Here is a 23041-nt window from a genome sequence, read left to right as displayed (position 1 = left end):
ACTTGGACCTTTACCTCTTTTGGAACTTTTGGAATCCAAGTCAGATATCTGTGCTTGCGTTTGCAGGTTCTGGGATTATAGCGGTAACCAGCCTCTGGACACTGTGGAACACCACTCAGAGTTTGTCTGTGGGCTGGACTTCAATCTGCACATCCCAAATAAGGTAACACACACATTTTTCACAACAGTAATGAGTTTTAACTGTAGAAATCCTGATACTGGCTGACCAAATGTGACCAGACATTATAGATGCTAACATCAGGACAAAATATCTATGGATCGGTGGTTTTGCAAATGTCACGAGAAGTCTGCTCTAGCAGAACCTGACCTTAAAGGCAAGGCTTTTGATTAGGCAGATGATTTATGTTCACATAAGTAAAACCAAGATGAGCCAAACCGACCTTGAAAAACTAGCTGCACAATAGACAACAAAGACTGTAGCTCGTAAGTAAAAAATAACTCTGTATCTGTCATTCAAAATGAGGAAGACTCCAGACTGCTGTCATGATAGAGCATTTTTTGACACCACTCTCGTTAATGTAGTCACTTCTAATCAAGAATATGGCTAATAAAGAGCTGTAAACGACACTGGAGAAATGTAAGAAGAAACTGCTTTAAAAGGGTGAAATCCTGGATGCTACAGTGACACTTTCTTTTTCTGTTTATCTTCTCCTACACTGATTCGCTCAGCTAAACAGCCAATGTGAGTGATTTTGCACACAGACAGGCCGTGCTGGCAATATGACATGCTCAGTCTGCCAAAAAGCCGCCGACAGGGGCCGACTAGAGCCAACAGCAACAACAACAACATCGAAATCAAGGATACAGATGCTCACAGATGGCCCAAAAATGGTTGACTGTCTGCCTGGTGTGTCAGGGCACTTCAGGATATGAAGAGGAGTTCATGTATCTGGGATGTAATGAACCTTTTTAGATGGTTCTGGATGCCTTCCTGTGAAGAAACCTGCAGAATTAAGAGAGCGGCATATGGATATGTCCTGCAACAAAAAAAAAAAACAAAAGAGTTTGCATCAGAGCTAGTTTTGTGTGGGCTCTATGAGGTATATACTTTAATAATCCCACATTTACGCTTAAATTAGTGGATACACATGGGTTTTTTAAACTCTTCACACATTGCCAGGAGTTGAGTTTGCCTTTCTTATTAAAATGTGCGTGTTCTGAGATGATATACTGCAGAGTCAATTGACCCGGGAGTGAATGCAGATGGTACACATTCAAATTAAAGACAAAAGCCAGATGTTTGTGGGTGTTAGTGGTTATTTTGACCAGTGTGAACGCAGTAATAGAGAACTGCTTTGTTTCTGTTAATCCAGTCATTTATTTCCATCCCACCGCAGCTCTGTATGCCCACAGTGAAACTCGGGGTCCGTCATTATACACGTAGTTAATACGTTCATCACATGAAGACAGCAGGAGATTTGCTGCCTGCGGAGGGTTACGCTTCGCTAAACATGTCAGAGAAAACAAATTAGACTGAAGAAACATTTTAAAAAAACACGAGAGGTCGCCCTCTAGGCTGCCGTCACCCACAACCAGAGCGGTGGACAGTGGGTGTCTGGAGAATCCCCCATTTTTTCACATGTGCAAGCGACTGCTTTAAATAATGACAGAAAGAGACTATTTGATTGAATGCCAATTTGCATCCCATTCTGAATTAAATGTAATTAACACCCCAAAATATTTGGGTATTGGGTAATATTTGGGTCATGCAGTAGTTGTGCTTTTCAGATATAGGAACATCTCGTCCTCCCTTTGTCTCTCTGACGATTGCGTGGGTAGTCGTCGAATAACTGTTTCCACATCCGGTTTCACCCTGTGTGTGAGCGTCGGCTGTAGTTCTTGAAATAGGGCCATCCATCACTCTGTCTGCGCACGAGCCAGCCGGGGGTTAACCCACACACAGTTAACACAGGGCTGTCAGCGAGGCGTGTGTTCCAATGTGTCGGGGTAAAGAAGCAGTGAGATGAAAAGGCCACTCTTGTCTAATTCAGTTTTTCGGCTAATTTGGAGAGGCGGTATCTCTCACTGCGCTCCCCTCACAGAGAGGGCGATCCAAAGCAAAGTGGTGACGATGACTGCCGACGGAGTTCAGATTCATGTCACCGGATATATGCGTGGGAAATAGTGACAAAAACCATCACAGGGTCGAGGTTGTGATTGGGAAATTGGTGTCCGATTCAGCCACAGCTGTTTGGAGACATGATGCAACCGAGGTCGTGGTTCACGGTTCAAGGAAAGTTTTGCTTTGTTAGCCACACTTCAAAACAGTCCTTCAAACTTTTAAGCCGACTGCTCCCTTGAGAACCGAGAGAGGCTTTGTATGTTTTAGCCCATTAACTGCTAATGGTGCATGCATCTCTGCTGACCATTCTCCAAGGCGTACCATTAGTTTTGAGATTGATATTGTACTGTCAGGGTAACCTTGGATTCTGTTGATTTCAGTTACATTTTAACAATCAACTCTGGGTGTGGTAACCAGCGGGAGATGCTGCCGGTCATCTGAAAACAACAATGGCGAAGGTTAGCATGGCTGCTAGAACATCAGCTATAGCATCAGCTATATCAGAACTGGAGAGTTTATTTAATTGAAAGAGGAGCAAAGGATTGGAGGCTTTTCTTGATTGGAAAGACATTTTCACTCTTCTCTTGACTGGTTTCAGTCAGAGTGTGATTTATCAACAGGCTTCACTGGTGGTAATACACTCCTGCTGTTGAGTTAGCCTGTGATAGACTGCGATAGACAGATGGATTGTTGAGTCACCTTGAGAGTATTAGTTTGCCTTTTCCAACCAGATTTCAAGGATGACTTCCCAAAAGTCAAGAGAGATTTTTACCTGATGATGGTGCTAAAGAAAGGCAGCTTTTGGGGATGGTGGATGTTACATTAAATGACAGTTTGATTTGTTTGCAAGACATCTATCTCCACTGTGTCTCCTGTTGGTTGGTATTTCAATTTCAGTTTTTGCTGCTGATACAGATAGAGCGCTGAATCCATAACCTTGTGTGGTAAGGCGTTTCACCCTATTCTTGTTAATTTCTTAGGCAATAATGCATGGATCTTGAGGTGGCTGGTATCTCTGCGTTACTACAATTTTTTGAGGACTCAAATAAAAATCTGGCTCTAGCTGATTTAAATATGCTTTGTTTGATATTGGATTGATTGAATTAAAGGGGACTGTTGGGCCTCAGTGGAGTAATACGCTCTACTGAGTGTTTTCTGGGATGGATTGACTCAAAAGACCATCTATTGGCTTTTTTGAGTGGAGTGAAAATTAAGGTGACAAAATGTTCCAATACTGGAGCCTGAATCTGCTGCAGGGTAAATCTGAGAGGTTGAGAGATGATTAATTAGATAAGTGGAGTAAAGAACTTAAGCTACTTAAATTGTTTATGTGTCCTGACTTCACCTGTTCAAACAGACAGACATTTGCAGTCTGTGAGCAGTAGACATCACTTTAAGTTGTCATAGGATAAAAAGAGCTGTTAAAATTTAGTGCAGCGCCCCAATGCTGGTTGTGGGTAGATTATCCAGGACACGGTATTTCAGGCTTTTTATCTCGGACAAGAATTGCTCTGGAAATTACAGCAGGAATTGCTGCAATTTGTCCTCCGGGCAAAAAAGTACAAACCAGGGAAATAATATGGAGCTGTCAGTGGTGCTGAAGCTGCTCCTCTTACAGTGGGCGAGTTTTGTTTTAAAGTTTTTGTCATTATCATGAAATCACATAAACGCATAAAAAGCAACAGCGAATTTATGTACAACCAAGTACTGTGTGTGGATCGCAGCCCAATATATCTTCTTCCTCTGTGTCGTAGGAGGCCACTCTTGTCCAAAAACTATTAAAAGCACATCAGTGAGCCACACTGTTGTTCCCTCATTACCATGAACACACACACTAAGGTTTATTATGGCTCAATCCCACACACAGTGCTGTTGCTGGAACTCACCAGACCAGTGGTTCTAACCTTTTCGAGTTTCATGGACCCAGTAACATCAGATACAGACCAACAGGATCGCCAGAGTAAATGTTGCCAGTGTGTCTTTCTTCAACCAACGGACATGTTGAAATTTTATATTTCTGTAGGTTCTATTTTCAATTGTATTTTGTGACAACCATGTGCTTATGGTCTGGTCTGGTTTAGGCACAAAAATCACTTTGATAGGGTTGGGAAAAGATCATATGTAGGTTCGAAATACCTGGTTCTGTTGCCAAAAACACAGCTGGAATTGTCCTGCTGTCACGTTAAATTTATTCAGTGGTTTCACATGCACAAATGCTGAAACGTAGTTCACGAACAGTGGTCTCTCGCTTGCAATCATCTCACCCTCTTTGGAAAGATTTCTTATTAGAAATATCCAGTGGGTTCGTGCTTACAAATGTCGAAACACTATCTCAAGCAGTGGTCTCTCACATGCCAACCGTCTCTCCTATTTCGGCTTGAAAAACCCGGTTCTGTTACCACAAACACAACCGGAAAATGTCCCGACGTCTCAATAAGAATATACAGTGGTTTCATGCTCACAAAAACACTATCTTGAACAGTGGTCTCTTGCATGCAATCGCCGTCTTAAAGTATCCAGTGGTTTCATTCGTACAAATGTAAATACCTGATTCTATCGTCACAAACACAACTGTCAATAAAAATATCCATTGGTTTTTCGGTCACAAATTGTAAGAATGCAGCCTGAACCAGTGGCTTGTTAGTGGTCTCAGCTAGCTGTGACCCCAATGTCAATATGGTACATTAAACACATACACATTGTTTGCAGAAATGTAAAACCCCAGCATTTTATTCTGGTGACTGGGCCACACAGACAGGAAGATAGAAAGTACTGTTTTTTTGTTTTTGGTCTTTTTGATTTGCCAACAGTAACAAAAATATCAGAGAGAACCAGACTTGTTTTTGCTGCTGAATTGCCTTCCCAACTTCCACCCTTATCAAGAGTTTCACTTTGAACCAAAAATAGCGCGCTGGAAAATCTGCGCAAACATTTTTCCAGGATGCCGATAATGACGAGGTGGCGGCGTGTGTACGTGATAGCACCTCACAGACCCGAGCTGGAACCCGTGATGTCACAGTAAACAGCCAGTTCCCCACAGCAACCAATTACAGAGGGCTGTCCCGTCTGCAGAACGAGGTTTCAGTGTGACAGTGTTCGAGATGTGTGTGTGTGTGTGTGTGTCTATAAAGAGAGGCAGTAATGAGCTGTATTGTCCCTCTTGTCAGTGTTGTAGAATGTGTGTGTGTGTGTGTGCATGTGGGTGAGTGGGAGGAAGCAACGACAGTAATGAGCTGTATTGTTAGTGTATGTTGTTATCAGACATGTCATTACAGAGAGGCATGCTGTAAAATAACAAATAGCTGTGACAGTGTTGAGGACCCTCACAATGAGGTCACACAGCAGATCTCCCCTCTGTTTTCACTGTTGCCGGCCTACTTTCTGTCTCTGAACACCCTCTCCATCTTCATTTTCCTCCGGTTCTCCCTGGTTGATATTTTTCACCTCTCTATTTTTTTTTTTTTTACTTCATGTCACCTTCTCAGAGAGTTTCTTGTTTTTTATAATCATATCAGCAAGTAGTTGAAAGCCCCTCTGTGGGGTTTGGAAATCTAACCAAATATAATAATGTAACAGATTCATTGGGATGTCAGAATAATAAAAAAACATGATGATAAAAAAGATCATAACAATATAAATTGTCATGTAATGTGGAATAATTCAAATAGTCAATTCAAGAATCAGCCACAGACACTCAAATCATCAACACTTCGTATGCAAGGGCTTTTCTCAGTAAGCAGTTTTATCAGTGTTGCCTCATTCTGCGATGAATTGTGTATTAACAGACATTTATTCAAATGAAAATCTTTGAGATATGACATTTTAAGGTAGTCCAGCAAAGTTACTTTGCTGTGCATTTAAATAACACATGGGAAACACCCCTTTTTACTCGGACTTGTTTCTGAAATATATGTCAAGCAATGGAGCCTAGCAAAAAAGTCCAAAGAGATTACCAGGCTAACTGTAGCTGTGGTGAATTGGCGCTCAAGTTTATTTCTAAAAAATGTTGACCGAAGTGCTTTGCAAGGAATACAGAAAGAAATTTATTTTTTCCAAAGAATTTCAGTAAAACACAGAAATTGATAAAAAAAAAAAAAAAAACATAACATAAAACTAAAATACAAAGACAATAAAATCCAGAGTGATGAGGCATCTGCATGATGATAATTCATGGGCTAAAGGAAAGAGAAAGGGGTTTTGAATCTGTCGTTGGAAGGGGATGACACTTGGCTGTTTGTGGCAAGCTATTCCACAGTTTAGGGCCAACAACTGAAAATGCTCTTTCATATTTCGTTTTTAGGTTTTCAGAAGAAGCTTGTGCTGACAACTGAGTTCATTTGTTAGTCAAATTTAATATGTAGTATGACATTACTGCAAATAAATGTGGTCAAAGTATGTATGCAAATGTAAAACCTTGCTTAAACCATAGTGGTGTGTGCTTATTTCTCTATTGTGTGTACTTAATAGTAATACACATTTGTTTTTTTCCTTTTTATTTGTTGGATTTTATGTTTTATCAACATGTGAACAAACTCTAAATATAGGCAATAAGCATTATTGATCATATCTGTGTGTGTGTGCATTTGTGTGTGTGTGTGTGTGTGTATGTGTGTGTGTGTGTGTGTGTGACACTGACAGCTGTGATCTACCGTTCCTTCCCTCATCACTGTGATTGGCTGAGTCAGCTCTTTGTTCTCCATGGAGACCACTGACCGGGGTGCCACTTCTGTGTGGGTGGTAACGTGTGTGTGTGTGTGTGTGTGTGTGTGTGTGTGCGTCTTTTCATCCTCATGAAGACATACCTTGACTGTAAAAGCTTCTGCACAATAGAAGATAGGACCGCATGGTGTTTTCTTACAAACAGAACAAACGGAACATGTCAGACATCGTTAGTGTCGTCCATAAGTAACTTACGTTAGGTCGAGTTCTGTCTCTGCGACAACAACCAGAGTATTGTGAAATATAGCAAAGTGTCATCAGCATATTAGTTAATCAGCTGCAGCAGTTGACCAACCAAAAGATTTTCTTTCAAAGGATAATTCCTATTTATTTACAACTTGAGCTTATTTTCATTACTGTGGTCGATATTTATATCTGTAACAACATCAAACCAACCGACGGTTAAAGTTGCGATTTGAATTGTATAGCAAGAATTTTAGTTTAAACCTTAAAAAAATGAACCAACAGAGTGTGAAAAAAACAACAGTGTTGAGTGTTATGTCAAGACTTCCTACTGCTAAATCCCCTGCCTGGCTAACTGAGCTAACGGCAGCTAGACAGCTACGACATACAGTTGCAGATAGCTACAGCAAAGAGTACAGTGAGCAGCAGGTTATTGGTTTGGCTGCCCCCTGTAGTTTTGGAGCTACCTTACAATAATAGCTACAAATTAAACCTTTCCTATGGATCATCTACACGACTTTAATTCAAGGTCAAACTGAAGGATCAAGCACTTGAAATGTCGCTCATAATCCCTAGTTCTACAGCAAAACTGTGTGCACACCTTTGGTATTGAAAAGCAAGGGGGTGATCTTTCTCTGAGTTCTACAGGTTACAATCGAGACCTTTTAAATCAACCAAGCTGTGATTGTACCTTAAAAAAAAACAATCAGCAGTTCTCAGCCATGCTCTCAAGAGCTGAGGTCATCAAACTTGGCCGCCAGAGGACCATCCACAGTTGTGGGTGCAGGTGTGCGAGTGGAAGAACTCAGTATACTGACATAAAGAATCAAAATATTAAAAAAACGTTCCCTGCAGGTGTGCTGAGCATCCAGCTGCACCAAGCCGAGATGCAGAATAAAGATTTTAGGGAAACGTTATGCTGCATTAGCATTTTGTTGCGAGAACTCACAGTGAACTCATCATGGCCGCCAGGTGTAGTAATCCTGACATGGGGCTAATCTGCTGGAAACTCCGACGCTACATTATCTGTCCCACTGTGAGATATCAAAAACCCACTTCTTTTACCTCTACTCGCACCACTTCTCTGTCGTTACTTTCCTTTAGATTCTGCTTCTGCTTACGTTCTTAATTTTCTCCCCCTCACATCGCTGTGAACTGGTTTATCTCCCCTTTCTTCTTTTAATCACTGCCTGTCCTGATCACTCGCTATTTTCTTTCTCTTTCTATCCCCCACTCACACACTCCCTCACCAGTGTGGTCTCTGGTCTTATCCAAGCGTAACCACATGTGTCTGATGGATCACCCTCCTTATGTCTCTGCAGAGAAAATCAGGCATAGAGGTCCCCAGCTGTGTGGGTGGTTATGCGTGTGTGTGTGAGAAAGAGAAAGGGTGGTGATAGATCCTAATGGAACGCAGGGTGACAGCCATTCACAGGTCTGTAATTTGGTCATTTTGTAAAAATCCTGTGATATAGTACTACTTGTAGTATGTCCAAGGTCCCCCCTCATCCTAGAAAACCTGGAAAACCTTGAAAATAGTTGACCAGTTTTCCAGTAATAGAAAACACATGGAAAATGAGAGAACCCTAACCCGAACCCAGGAAAATATTGCACTGTCCTGGAAGTGTATTTCAACATTTTCCTATTTTTCTCTCCTGGCTCCCCAGAACTGAAAGGGCTAAGTTAGTTTACCTGTTAGCACCCGTGGGATGGATGACATTTATGTGTTGTTAATAGTATAAGTCACATTATGCTTGAAATGTAAATATCAGTTACAGCAGTAAGGGGCCATCCACAAGGAAACGCTTCTGTGTGTAAATGCACATTTTTTGGCATCTTTTTGGCCGATCGTCCACGTGGATCCTGTAAACACAGCACCTGTAAACACACTTTTTTGAAACCTGGTCTCAGGGTGGAAAAATCCAAAAACGCTGCCATGCGCTCTCTTGTGGACAGCGAATTGGCATACATTGTGTATCGATGGCGCCGTCGCCCCACCCCTTGACCTCTAGCCTTCGACCTCTTAACCCTGCGTCGTCTCATAACAACAACAACAACAATGGTGGACTACATGCTTGTGTTCTATTGGTTTTGCAAAATTGTACTTGGCTGGATTTGGTTGGAGAAACTTCTGGAATGTCGCCCCTAGAAACTGGGTGCTAACCTCTTGAGGAGCTGCCATTTTTCTTTTTTTTACAAGCGACCTGTCGATTTTCTCGCTTGTTGTCACACCTAAGAAATGTGTGTAGCTGCCAGTAGTTCCTCAGAGGACACTGACTGGTTCAACCATGCTGTGTTTAGCCACAATGAATAGCTTAAAGCCTGAAAAGAGATCCCGTGATCACTAGATCTTGCAAATCCAGATCAGTCGCAAAGTTGATGTCGACAGCTTTTGAGCAGACTGAGCAGACTGGCAACACAACTAACATTTGCAACTTTTTCCAGACGTACACTTGATTAGAAGTGGCGTAATCATAAGCTTTATCATAAATGTCTGTATATCGGTAATTTTGACAGATTACCGCCACCTGGTGTCATGGAGAGGTGCTTCCTCTGCAGGTACAACGTACAAGCTAGTTGGCCGTCAGCTGTAGTCTTTGTGGTGTGTTCAAGTGAAGCTGTTTCATGTCTGTTTGGTGTGTCTGAGCCCTACTATATGTCTTACTGAACAGTAAAGTAGAAATAATTGAAATTCACTGGTTTAAGCTTGCTAACCTGGGCGCCTGATAACCTTTTTTCCTTTTTCATACTGTTTCTGAGGAAGTGTCAATCAAAAGCTCTGTTACCATGACAATTCAACAGTGAAAACGTGCTGCGTGACTGCTGTGTGTCTTTCTCTGTAAGGGTGCATATCTGCCGCGAGCTCATTGGTGTTTTAATTATTGTGTCTTCGTTCACCTTTTTCTCATTTGGAAATATCAGCAATACTTTGAACTTTGTCTTGCTTTTATATTCCCCGTCCCCTGTTTTCCTGGCATTTTCCCTCGCGTTGCTCCTCCTTTCCGCCGCTCCTCCCCTCTTCACTGCACATCTAGTCGCTCCGTCTCTGCTCTTTGTACATTTCTCCCTCACTTTCTTTGTGCTTTGCTGCAGTCTTGGCCGGCGCGTGTGCCTTTCCATTATGGCCCGCTGTTAAAGTTAATTAAAGAAGGGCATTCCTCTTCCCCGTGGCTGACTCACTGCACGACCACTTTGCTTACTCATGCTCTGAAGGCAGTTCAGCTCGTTGACGCACTGAATCAACGATCTGATCAGGTGTTCCGTAGGGCACTGTGATGATGAGGGGAAAGCTGCATTTGAGCGCGTGATGGTGCAGACTAAAGGCATGATGTACAAAAGTGGTGGCCGGTCATACACTACGGAGATGACAACCTGCACGTTCTCCAACTTGAAAAAAAACCCTAAGAAACTTGATTTATCGATTAAGAGCAGAAATGCTTAAATGGGTTGAGAAGGAGGGTAGTAACACACAACATATGTAGTTTGATTTGGAGGTGACATCAGTAGAGCCCGACCGATACTCTTTACTGGGTTGATACCGATATTAGAAAGCAGAAAATCCAAAATTTCTATATCAATATATTGGCCTATATGCACAGAATTTTTGCAATAATCTGTAAAATATGGTCATCAAGCACCTGTGAAATCAATATGTAATGCTGCAGAATATTTCACAGTTTAACAATACATTTAAATGAGTTCCATGCACATAAACAGTAAACATCACTGGGAATTCAATAACAATAAATCACCTCGAGTATAATTTTCTGCATTATAAACTTAAAAAAAAAAAACATTTTAATATCCGTACATATCGGACATTTTAGACACCAACACCAATATATCTGTGAGAGGCCGATAATATCAGAGTTTACTTATCAGTGTTTACAACCTGCTGGTCAGTGGTCAGCAATGAAGCACATTTTTGCTCCTGTCCGTGACTAAGATCCGTCGTACCCTCACAGGCCAGTTGTTGCGGCAGGCTCCATTGCTTTACTCGTTCATACCTTTCATACTTTCAAAAATATCCCAGCTTTTCTGGCAAATGTTTCCTCATTTAAATGACTCGAGTGCCAACACATACTGTGAACTCGGCCGATAGACGACTGTAATTCCAGCACGAATAAACAACAGTCGTGATACAGCCCCGTAGTGCTGTGGGACTGAGGCGGTTTTTATAATTTGCACATACAAAAAAACCCAAAAACCTGTAAACAGGTTTATATAACTCCAGGACACAAATATGACAGGTACAAATATGCCGTGACAGATTTTAAACCACCCCTGCCTGTCACTGTGATGGATTATAATTAATTATAGCCTAACCCCCGCTGACATCTTAATACATTTGACTGCTTATTTCTGATTGGCTGCGCGGCTTGTAAGTTTTTGGGACCTTCTCACCAAAACACCACTGGCGAAGAAGGAAAAACCCTTCAGCGGAATGACAGTAGGGACGAGGATTTCTCTCAGCGTGCGTTCAAACCATCAGTCACGTCTTTGTAATCTCACGTCCCCAACCGGCCGGCTGCTGCTTCCCGTTCTGTTTGACTGTTTAACCGAACACGAAGCGAATCCAAGCACCTGTGAGGGACGCGAGCAGTAAAGTGGTTTCATATCGCTCGAGGCGAAAGTGAAGTGGACCCAGTATTTTTACTTTGAAAGCCTGTGAGCAGAGGCCAGACTCATCAGCCGCCGTGTGTTCTGCAGCCAGGAGGGACGATGGAGAGGCGGTGTGTCATTCAGATGATAGCCACGTCCGCACTGACGCATGTCATTAAGCTGATAGCCATGTTCGGCTTGATTATAGAGTAAAGGGAAGGGGGGCGGGGACCCAGCTGTGTGTTCTCCCCCACTGCACCATCTGAATCGGTGCGGAAAGTAAAAAGGTTAATTTTGCGGGGAACATTTAATTAAGAGTTTTGCCCCATGAGGAATCTATTGACACAGGAGTTTATCTTGACTTGTTTTGTTTTTGAGTTTCTGTCACAGTTATTGTCTAAAGGGGCAGCTGGGAGACACATGCAGTGGCAAGTGTGACCTTTAATAAATGGGCAAAATAAACTCCATAGATCTCAAGAGAGGAGCTGATTTTGCACCTATTTTCTGTATACTGTCTGAATTCACATCTTCAAGTTTAAATGAAGAATTTACTTGCCTTGTTAACCCGGCGTGAAATTCACACTGGACATAACTGAGACAAAACTCAAAAAAAACAGTCTTGGTTTGCCCTTATCAGCACGTCTTGGCTGCTATTTCAGGCAGACAAACCAGGTTCCTATCTAAATGAATGGGGAGAGCGCCAGAACTTCCCTTTTAAAAGTCACCTGGACGTAAAAGCTGAACAGCTTTACAACAACGACTTCTTTGACAAATCAGTACAGCGAGCCGCGACGTCGCCTCCAACCCCAAAAGCGTTCGAAACTGCCACGAATCTCCCTCCTGTCAGTGCAACAACACGATTGGCTGATATCTTATTGGTTCGGCTGCTACGATTGGCTTTCGGAGGGGAAGGGGCGGGATATGTGTCAAGCAACCGCCTCCTCTCGTCCCCAGAGGCATAGTCCTGGTCAGTGCCGCTGTAAATCACCTCGTCCCTGTCCTCAAGCTGACCTCCGTCACTCTCAGAGACTGTGTTCAGCCATGTTCACTCTCAGGCTGCTGATTAGCTGAGCCTCCGTCGCCCACTTTCACTACACCCATGATTTCTGGTCAAGGCAAACTCGATGAGCTAATTAGCTAATGCTTGCTAGCTAAAGCCAAGGATATCCAGCAAAAATCAGCAGTTGTCAGTTACTCTGGTCATATGCTTCCTCTTATGTTTTTGGAGCCAACTTTGAATTCTGGTCTGGTTTTACAAGTTACCCCTCAAGAAAAAAAGTTGTTGACAGATATGGTTTGTTAGAAATTTTGAAAATTGAATAAAACTGTGTGTTTTTATAACGTACTCACAACATTACTCAAACTTAAGTTTCATTGTGTGCGTTACGCATTCTGTGCTTGTGCACTCTCCTCTCATTTTCTCATCTCTTTGTCAGCTTATTTGTGTTTTTTTTTCCTGAAAAAAAAAAAACGGGAGGCGGCGGTTGCACCTGAACCAAAAGCAGCTGTGATTTGTAAAAGTCGGCCGCAAACCCTCGTCCTAATGCGCGTGTGCTGAGGAGCTGGTGGGGAGCCATTATGCTCCGCAATTAGAGGTAAAAACATGCTTTGATTGAGAGAAAAGCTTCAAAATTAGGTGGACTGAATGTTCTCTTTTGGGCAATTACTGACATGAAATCAGGCCAGACCGCTGCATTCGAAGAGAAACATGCACGGAGTTGAAAAAAAACAAAAAACATAAGAACGTAGATAAAATGTAGAATAATAATACCCGTCCTTTTGGATACATTCCTACCAAGATGAATACCCTCCTTCACTTCGATTGGATTTTTTTTCATCTTAAAGGTTACAGTGCATTATTTTTTTTTTACTTTGAGAATAGATGTAGATTAGTGATGAATGATGAAAGCAAGAGGCTGAATTAGACTAAATGAGGATGTCTGTGTAGCCACGGCCGTAGAGTGTGTCCTCTGCCGCTGTGGTCAATCCTGGAAAGAGAAAGAAAGAGGAACAAAAGGGAGGAACTAGACGGTAAAGACTGATGCCTTTGTCCCAGACCTGATAGTGGAAAGTAATTTAGGTGGAACACTTTGATGTAAGTGTGCGCCAGAGGAGGCGGAGAGCTGAACGTCTCGTCTCTCCGTCTGTCCTCGCTGAGTGTCCACACTGCAGCGGAGACGCAGAAAGCGCACAGGAGTTTGGCTTGAGTGCGCAGAGGAACGGAGCGCCGGCGTATATAATGTGCCTCCTCGTGTGTGTGTGTGTGTGTGTGTGTGTGTGTGTGTGTGTGTGTGTTTCCATCCACCTGCTGTCAGTACACTCCAGTGTTCTCTTACAATAAAGAACATCCAGTGCCTATTTTCATAAAGAAGCTTTCGCTGGATTCTGGTGTATTCTTGCATGTTCATCTCCAGCAGCCCATCAGCACACCGTTAGACACTGACGGAGTTAATATGCTTGTGCACAAATTATGTCAGATTTAATATAATCTCTGTTTTTTTTGCTTTCCATCACACAAATACAGCGTGTCATGCATATGTGCGTATGATTGCACAGTCTGCAGGCAAGGGACAGGATTTTGGTTTCGGAAGCTTTTTTTAAAATTTATTTATTTATTTTTATATCATTTGTAGTACGAGTGCAATTGAGCATTCAGTTTTGAGAAAGCTTTGGTTGCATGCAGGTAAACAGTCCGTGTGAGAGAAAGGAGGCACAACCTGGAAAGCAGGTCTAGCAGGCACTTTTCTCTAAAGTGGCTTACAGTAATTCATATATTGATGGTGGTGGCTGCAATGTAGGGTGCCGTCCAGCACATCAGGAGCAGTTAGGGGTTCAGCATCTTGCCCAAGGACGCGTCCACATGCAGACCAGGGGAATCGAACTAGCAACCTTCCGATAACAAGACGCTGGCTCTACCCCTGATCCGCAACCGCCCCCAAAATGATCTGTTTATAGAGAGCAGCCAAAAGTCGTCTCACACATGGACATATATATGGAGACGCCGCACTGGCTGCTGGATCGTACATCAGTGTCGCTGCACTAAAAGAGCACAAATTGTGCTCTCCGCCCCTACTGGTTGCTAAAAGGAGCTTATTTGTTACCTTGAAGGTGACAGTTGTTCTATTATAAGCAAGTAGAGTCGCTGCTTGTTAAGCTCAGAAAACAGACATATGGTTAGCACTAAGATTAAAGTTTGCAGCCCGCTGTTACAATGTGGTATGTCAACAATTCAATTTGCTACTGAGGAACTTAGTACCAAATATTAATTTCAACCTGCTTTAAGGTTGTTTCATATATATGGTTGTTTCTGAGCAAAAACAAACAATCTTTGTTAACTTAAAAATTAATATTATCCATCTCTTAGAGAAACCGAGATTCCGATGAATTCTGCAGATTTTTTCATTATGGATCCAAAAAAAAAAAAAAAGGAATCCACTGACTCTGTTTGGGTTTGCTAACCAGACTGTAAAAAATAATAGGTTCATGGACGATGTAGTCCCAGCCTGAATATCCAGATACCCGCTGGCTGTACCAAAAGCCTGAAACACTGGCTGTTTGCCCCAGAGGCTAAATGCTCGTCACAGTAGATGAAATAAAAAGGCTCATCCAGTGTTTTGAAACGTCTCGTGGAATCTGTGGTTGGAGGTTGTTTAAGTTCCAGATTGAACCTAATGACCTACTACTGTCGGTTGCTTTGTGTGCAGGTGGTGGACTGTTCCTGGGATGAGACAGTGAAGATCTACACGCCCGCCTGTCTGTCGGCTGGAACACACGGGACAGCGCCGTAGAACACACACACACACACACACACACACACACACACACACACACACACACACACACACACACACACACACAGCCACTTTTTCTGCCCGTCTGTTCGTGGATATATTTATTTCATGAACAATAATATGAACAAACACATATGTGCTTTAAAAAACAACAACATTAATCAGAAACTTGTACGTCGTACTGATGCGTTCCAGGATGAACCAGGTTTAAATTTAGGGAATCTGACGCATAGTTATCATTTCACCACTTCCTGGTTGATCAGCGTCTGAAAATAAGGAAATGTAAAGTGAAAAATGTGGAGGGACGTGTGGCCATATTTCAAGGCAAAACAGCATATTTAATAGCTGATTAGCTAACATCAGACAACAGCTAACATGAGCATCCAACCACTTCCTAGCTAACGCTGCAGTTAAATAGTTTTATTTCTTAAATATCACTGCTCATCTTCAACACATTTTTAAAGGCCTGAACTAAAACACTGGATGCTATAAAACCGTAATGTTAGCTAGGAAGTGGTTGAATGCTAACGTTAGCTAACAGGCTTGTTTTGCCTTGAAGTATAGCTCAATGTCCCTCCAGATTTTCACTACACAAACAAAATGTTTCTTAAATGTTATTACAGAAATGTTCCATATCATGTCTTTGATTATCGAGTGGGTTCATGCTTACAAGTGTTGAAGCGGCGTCTCGAACAGCGGTCCCCGGCTCGGACGCCATCTCACCTGGCTGTGACTCCACCTCCTGACATCAGAGTCAGCTCGTGAAAACGTCATGTGAACGTGATGCTACATGTATCGTAGAAACGCTGACACGTATGAAACGCTGAAACACGAAAATGCCTTTATTTTATCCTGCTGAGTTTTCATCGAGCCTCATCGTATTTTCGTATATTTAAGTTTTTGATGATGTGCCAAGGCATCTAAAATAGATTCAGTCCTCAATTTGGAAACAACTGTCTCTGTCCTCAAAATGTAAAAGATAAAATATGTTTTTTTTTTTCCCAATTTTTTTGTTTGAAGAAAGCATGAGTTTTTAAATTTTAATTTAATTTAATTTGATGAAGTACAGTTCGGTAATCTTGTTGTCTGAGTATGTGATGACATTTTATGAGCATCGTACATGTTTCAGTCTTGATTAATACGCCGTGTTGACTTTAATTCCATAACATCCATGTCATTATCTGCTCCGTCTTTGTCTCAGTGATTTTCTGTTAATGTGGAGATAAAAAAAAATGTCAACTGTGACTAATTTCACCGCTGAATTGGCATCAGCGTGGATGATCTGTGTGTGCAGTGCCTTCAATAAAGATGCAAATACCATCGAGAGAGATGCTCTCACCGTGTTTTCATCGCAGATTATCAGTCAGCGCACACTCACTCAGTCTTCTTCTGTCTATACTCCTGCCAACTGTGCAAGAAACGAGGTGTAGAATCAAAACCAGGAGCTGAAAGAGGCTAAACACTTAAACAGCTCTGGGAAACTCTTTCACATTTCACTGTCATTTGGTGAATATAAAACATAAATAAAATGCAGGCTACAGCCTCGCCAACAAACAAAATTAAACTAGTAATCAGCTAAGGGCCTCAGGTGTTTCCATTATTTTGTCCACCCACCTCAGAGAGCCTGGAAGTGGGATGATGATCGAAAGGGATTGTGACAGGTTGTAGTTGTCACTCATGATGATGATGATGATGATGATGATGATGAATCTGTGTCTCCCCCACTCGTCCTGGCCGCAGCCAGTCACGGCTCTCCTGCTGATGATGCGTGAAGGGTTCCTCTCTGCCCCGCAGCCAATCACAGCTCTCCCACTGATGATGCGTGAAGGGTTGTTCCTCTCTGCGGGGAGAACCCAGCCGCTTCCACTGGGACCCAAACAGCATGGAGTCAGATTCTCAACGCTCCTCCTCATCTTCCTCCTCCGCCACTCGTTCACTTCCTCACTGCTTTTTTCTACATTTTATTTCATGTCAACTTCACTTCCTTCCTTTGTTCTCTCCTCTTCCGCTTCATCTCCTTTCCTTAAGTCTTTTTTTCCCATCCTCTCCTTTCCTTTCACCTCTTTACCTTGTTTCTTTCCTTCCCCTTACATCTCTCCCTTCTTGCCCTTTTCCCATTGCTTTCCAATCCATTCTCCTCCATTTAATTTTCTCTCTTCCCCCTCTCCTTCCTTTCCTTTCCTTTTGTTGAACTGTCTCTCTTGTCCTCTCTTTCTCTTCGCTTCCTCTCTTCCTTCTCTCTCTTACAGAAAAATGACTCGGCAAAACACCAAGCTTATGATTCTGGGCACGTGAATATGCAGCTGTCAAACCAGCAAATAAGATCCGTTTCTGCTGGGAGGAAACGTCATTCAATATTTATAATTTGTTAATGAGAGCCAGAGGATTCCTGGATACTCCCAGTACTGACAGTGTGTGAGAAGGTATCAGAGGAGAGGGAGCAAGTTCAATAAAGACTTTGGTAGAAGTAGAAGTTCTCACTCAACTTCTTTATTCCAGTGAAAGTAATGAAGTACAGGCTCTGAAATGTACTCAGAGTACCAAAGTAAGAAATCTCCCTCTGAAGGACATTTCCAGCGGCTGTTTCTTGTCAAAGCTGACTGAAGCTCACGTCATGTTGATAGAATTCAAAGATTATTAAACTTAAAGGTAGCATCAGTAGGATTTGTCCCAGCTGTTCCTAAACGCACCACAAAGACAGTTGACTGTTGAGTCTCATTCCCAGGACGTCAAATAGCCACATGTTGGGTTGGTGAAGCGTCCCGAGCAGCAACAAAGTGAGAAAATAAGAAAATCTAGGCAGAGGACTGCAGGCTCTCTGCTGATACGAGACACTAACACGCCTTTTCTCCCCGTTCCAGTCTCTCCCTCTCTATCCGTTCCTGTCTTCTTACGTCTTTAACGTCTTTGTTTTCGACTGGCTACGCCTCCAATTCGTGATGTGCACCTGTAGGTTGAAATCAGTCATATTATGTTCGGAACTTTATTCCCCTCTAATCTGTCAACTAAAGTAACAAACCTGTTAAGAAAAAAAAAGAAGGAGAGGTATATTTTCGTTCAGATCTAGGGGGAAAGTCAAAAGTTGTCACGAAATTAGCAAAAGTGTATCCCACCTCAGGTTCTATGTATATGTTTTCAGATGCTGTCAGTTTATGATCAGAATTGTTCAGGCTGATTTTCCTGTCAGCGTCTCTCGGTGGTGCATTATGACTCCTCATCTCAGAACAACTTGATTTGTTTCCTGTTCCCAGTTTGTCTATCAAAGTTTGGATTTGCCACACAAAAATGTTCAGTCGTGATTAAAACTGATGGCTGCAAAAATATTTTTTTTTAAACAAAGTCTGGTACGAAGAGTTATGGAGCCACGATCACCAGCACGGACGTGGATACTTCACGTGGCGCGCCATCATTTACAGACTGAGCGCTTCATTAACCGACTCCTCTGAAGACATGACCGTCAAACGACCAAACACTCAACTTCCCCTTTTAACTGTTGTCTGTTAATTAATTTGTGGCATGCATATTAAAACACAGAGGGTTTTTTTTTTAAATGGTCATTAAAATGTTTATTAAGTCTCTTCTCTGAACTAATGAGATGACGGCTGCGGGCCCGTGACGGCTGCAGAGACCCGGAACAAAGACGTGTGTTCACGCCGTCATCTAACGTGAAAATGAGTCGGGACTTCACGTCGTTTGTAAGACTATAAGTTATTTTCATTATCAAATAAATGCGTTTGCCTCGGAAATTCTTCTCCCTGGCTGTTTTCGCGTTCATTCGCTGTGATTGTGTGCTACGCGTCAACGTGGAAGTCCTCATTAAAATGGCTTCGGGCCTGTTCCACTCTGTGTTTAAAGTTAAATTACTCAGCCTAATTTATATTACCTATAGTTTGTGCAATAATAGATGCATACATTCATTTTTTTCCCCCACCCTCCCAGCAGAGCGGAGTCTTGCTCTAAATCCTCAGCTTGGTCTTAATCTCCTCACGTTTGTAAGTCCTCTTCTGTCTCCGCGTGTTAATTGGAAGCTAATGGTCTGTGCTCGATAAGGGCGGATCTTCCTCCCTCGTGGCCTGGAAGCTGATTTTCTGATGAAGTATTTCAATTAAAATATTGTCCAAGCCATTTCCACGCCTGTTATGAGTGATGGTGATGTCTCTGTCTCTGATAAGGAGGAAGAGACTCAGACGTTCCAGAAAAAAAAACGAGACCACGTTCTCTGACACGACGGCAAACAGCCAAACATTTCGCTCGCAGGGAGGAAAGCTGCAGGTGTTTTTTTTTTTATCCTTTTCTTTACTGTTTTACATTTTCTGTGAGGGTTCATCTGTGGTTTTGAGCTCGTCTTCGGTTTGTGTGTCAGCGGTTTGTGTTCGTCTCCTTCCTGTTTCCAACATGACGGTACTCTTCGTAAGGGAACGGTTGTCCCAGATTGAGGAATCGAGTCCAGCTCCTCTCCCCTAGAGTCCCCAGCCTCGAGCCATCCAACACCTTTAGGATGAACTGGAACGCTGACTGAGGGGTTTTTGCTGCATTCACGTGCTCACCGGGTTGGAAAGTCGTTCCTCTGACTTCGGTGTGTTCGTGTGCGTCACGTCGGTGTGTGGGAGCGGCATGGACATCAAACATTTCAGAGCGCTTTAAGCAACTCACTGACAAAGAGCAAAGGAATTGATACAATGACTTTACAATACATGAGTGTGGTATTTCTCTAATAATTCCAACAGTACATGAATATGTCTAATTCATCCATCACATAGTTCCATTATAGGTGATATTTTTTACAGTTTTTGTAACATGTACATGCAATTACTGCATCATACACTTTACAAACTGTATACACTCATCCCCTCCATGTGTATACATTCCATATAATATATTTGTATTTATTTTACATCATTTGTATGTTACTATTTATTTATAGTGTTTGTCATTGGTCATTGGTAAATAAATAAATTGTACACGTACAACTATATTTTCCACTTACTAGTGTAAATAATCACCTTTGCCATTCTTTTTTTCCCTTTATTTGTTCATCTTTGTTTCCCTTGATTTTAGCCATTATGTCTCTTTCTCTATAAGTATACTGAGAACAATGATAAAACTGCCAATTTCTTGTATTTGAGCACAAACCTGGCCAATAAATCCAGAAACGTGGTCCATTCATGAACACAAATGCAGATGTGATGCAGCACTCTGATCACCAGAATAAATGTTAGCTAAGCACTTTTCTGAAAAACCACAGCTCAGTGGGTTCTTTGTGTTGCAATTTTACGTTTGTTTAGGTTGAATTTTCAATTTCTCTCTTGTCGCATTGCTGTGCTTATGCTCTGGTTTGGCCTAGGCACAAAAACCACTTGGTTAGGGTTAGACGAACAGCATGGTTTGGATTAGGTCACAGCGATCACAGATGGAGATGGTCCGACTTCCAGGGAAAAATATCTAGTTTGGTCGCCACAAAAACAGCTGGAAATGTCTCCCGGTGTCCTTTAAAATGAGCCAGTTTGGCACCTTGTTGGTTGTTATTACACAAGCATCTCTCACTCCAGCTCCTGACACCTTGGGATTGAAGGTTGGCCATCCTGTAGCGTCAGTATTTGAGTTATGAATACGCAAATTTGACCTTTGATTATTATTTAATATTTTAGAAAACAACCTAACAACAGGTCCATTTAGTAGCCGAGCAGCTGAGCTTTTGTTTAACATTTTTGTCCACAGTGTTGAACTTGACAGTAGCGTTTTCATTTTTTGTGTTTTATTGTTGCCACCTGCAGTGTAGTCAACTGACGTGAATAAATTGTGCACAAGCCAAGTCTGACTTGATGAACGAGTGAGAATAAACGAGAATATACCAAACATGAAAACATGAAAAACATTCTGTTTCATACGTCTCCAGTGTGATTATTGGCTGTTTTTAAACAACTGGAAAATCAATAACGCAGTTTTTTCTGTTGTTGGTTGAACACAGCAAGACATCTGAAGATTTTGCAGACTTTGTGCACCTTTTCCCCTCATACTGAACATGCTCAGCTGCTTCTACATGTTAATGCGCCTTTTGCAGAATCTGTTGATTATTTAATCTCGTATCAGTTAATTTTCTGATTCATTTCAGACCCACAGAGGCTTTGGTGAGATTTAAATCCTTTATCCGTCACGCCAATAAAGCAGATTTGAACAGAACTTAATTGAACTGTTAGGGGAGCGATGGGAGAGTGCAGTGGAGGTAAAGAGAAGAAGAGCTAGCAGCACCACTGGTGAACCGCAGCTTTAGTTGCACAGTCTTGCATTGAAACAAAGAAACTAACGAACAAAGTTTAGGAAATGACGCAGCAAGACTTTGGTTCTTAGCTTATAATGATTTTATGTTTCCACCTGCAGTCAGTCGGTCCACCACTTTAGACCTGACAGAAGTATTGAAACAGCTATGCCAGCGGTGGCGACACATGAAGCTGCAGCGGCTGGTAGCTCCTTCATAGTTAATCTACATCCTTTTTAGCCATGTTTTTTTTTCCCGGTTTTGATGCTGAAACAGATACAGAAGTACTGTCATCATCATTTGAAAAGAAAGCGTGAGTTTCGGATGAGGAGCAGCAGACTTTGAGAACATCAGGACCCACGGCGTCTTTCAAACATTCCAACCTGACCGGTTGGGCTGTCCAAGGGAGAAATGCTAGTACAGCCTGGTTTAAGGCTGCTCCTGGCTGATGTCTGGTCACAGGAAAAGGAAATGGATAAAATGGGGAAAAAAAACATGAAATCAGAGTCTGTTGTGTCCACAGAGACCTACCAAAATATTTGCAGCAGATCCTCTAATTCGCCTAAACTGTGAGGTGGGGTCTAAATGGACCAAACTTGTTTGTTCAGCACCTCCCACAGATGTTCCATTGGATTGAGATCAGGCCAAGTCAACACCTTAAACTCCTTGTTGTGCTTCTCAAACCATTCCTGAACCATTTTTGCCTTGTGGCGTGGCATATTATCCTGTTGAAAGAGGCCACAGCCATCAAGGAATACCATTTCCACGAAAGCGTGTACACGGTCTGCATCAATGCTTAGGTAGGTGGCACGTGTCAAAGCAACATCCACATGGATGGCAGGACCCAAGGTTTCCCAGTGGAACATTGCCCAAAGCATCACGCTGCCTCTGCCGTCTGGCCTCCTTCCCATAGTGCATCCTGGTGCCATGCGTTCCCCAGCTAAGCGACGCACCCGGCCATCCACATGATGTAAAAGAAAACGTGATTCATCAGACCAGGCACACCTTCCTCTATTGCTCCATGGTCCAGTTCTGATGCTCACGAGCCCATTGTTGGTACTTTTGGCAGTGGGCAGGGGTCAGCATGTGCACCCTGACTGGTCTGCAGCTATGCAGCCCTATACGCAACAAACTGCAATGCACCGTCTTCTGACACTTTTCTATCAGACCCAGCGCTACTTAGCAGCAACAGTAGCTCGTCTGTTTGATCGGACCACACGGGCCACCCTTATGTGCCGGTTCACCTCTGTTCCTTCCTTCTTTGGACCGCTTTTAGATAGATACTGACCGCTGCAGACCGATAACACCCACAAGAGCTGCAGTTTTGGAGATGCACTTACCCAGCTGTCTAGCCATCACAATTTGGCCCTTGTCAATTTTCCCATTTAAACCCTTAGACTTGCCCAC

General features: G+C 42.5%; 1 protein-coding gene across 3 annotated transcripts in view; it reads left to right on the top strand.

Moving 5' to 3' along the window:
• pex7 (peroxisomal biogenesis factor 7) overlaps positions 1–16704 on the top strand; it is a 53628-nt gene extending 36924 nt beyond the window's left edge. For 2 of the 3 annotated variants that reach the window (XM_037087414.1, XM_037087415.1), the window contains exons 10-11: positions 67–163; positions 15292–16704. In XM_037087414.1, coding sequence (XP_036943309.1) covers positions 67–163; positions 15292–15375 — 181 coding nt within the window. In that variant the 3' untranslated portion in view covers positions 15376–16704. Of the gene's footprint in view, positions 1–66; positions 164–690; positions 1259–15291 lie in introns of those variants that run through there. The other variant, XM_037087416.1, reaches the window with a different exon arrangement.
• The last annotated feature ends 6337 nt before the right edge of the window (positions 16705–23041 follow it).

Source organism: Acanthopagrus latus, chromosome 22, assembly GCF_904848185.1.
Source record: "Acanthopagrus latus isolate v.2019 chromosome 22, fAcaLat1.1, whole genome shotgun sequence".
Classification (NCBI taxonomy): domain Eukaryota; kingdom Metazoa; phylum Chordata; class Actinopteri; order Spariformes; family Sparidae; genus Acanthopagrus; species Acanthopagrus latus.
This window is presented reverse-complemented; position numbering and strand designations above follow the sequence as displayed.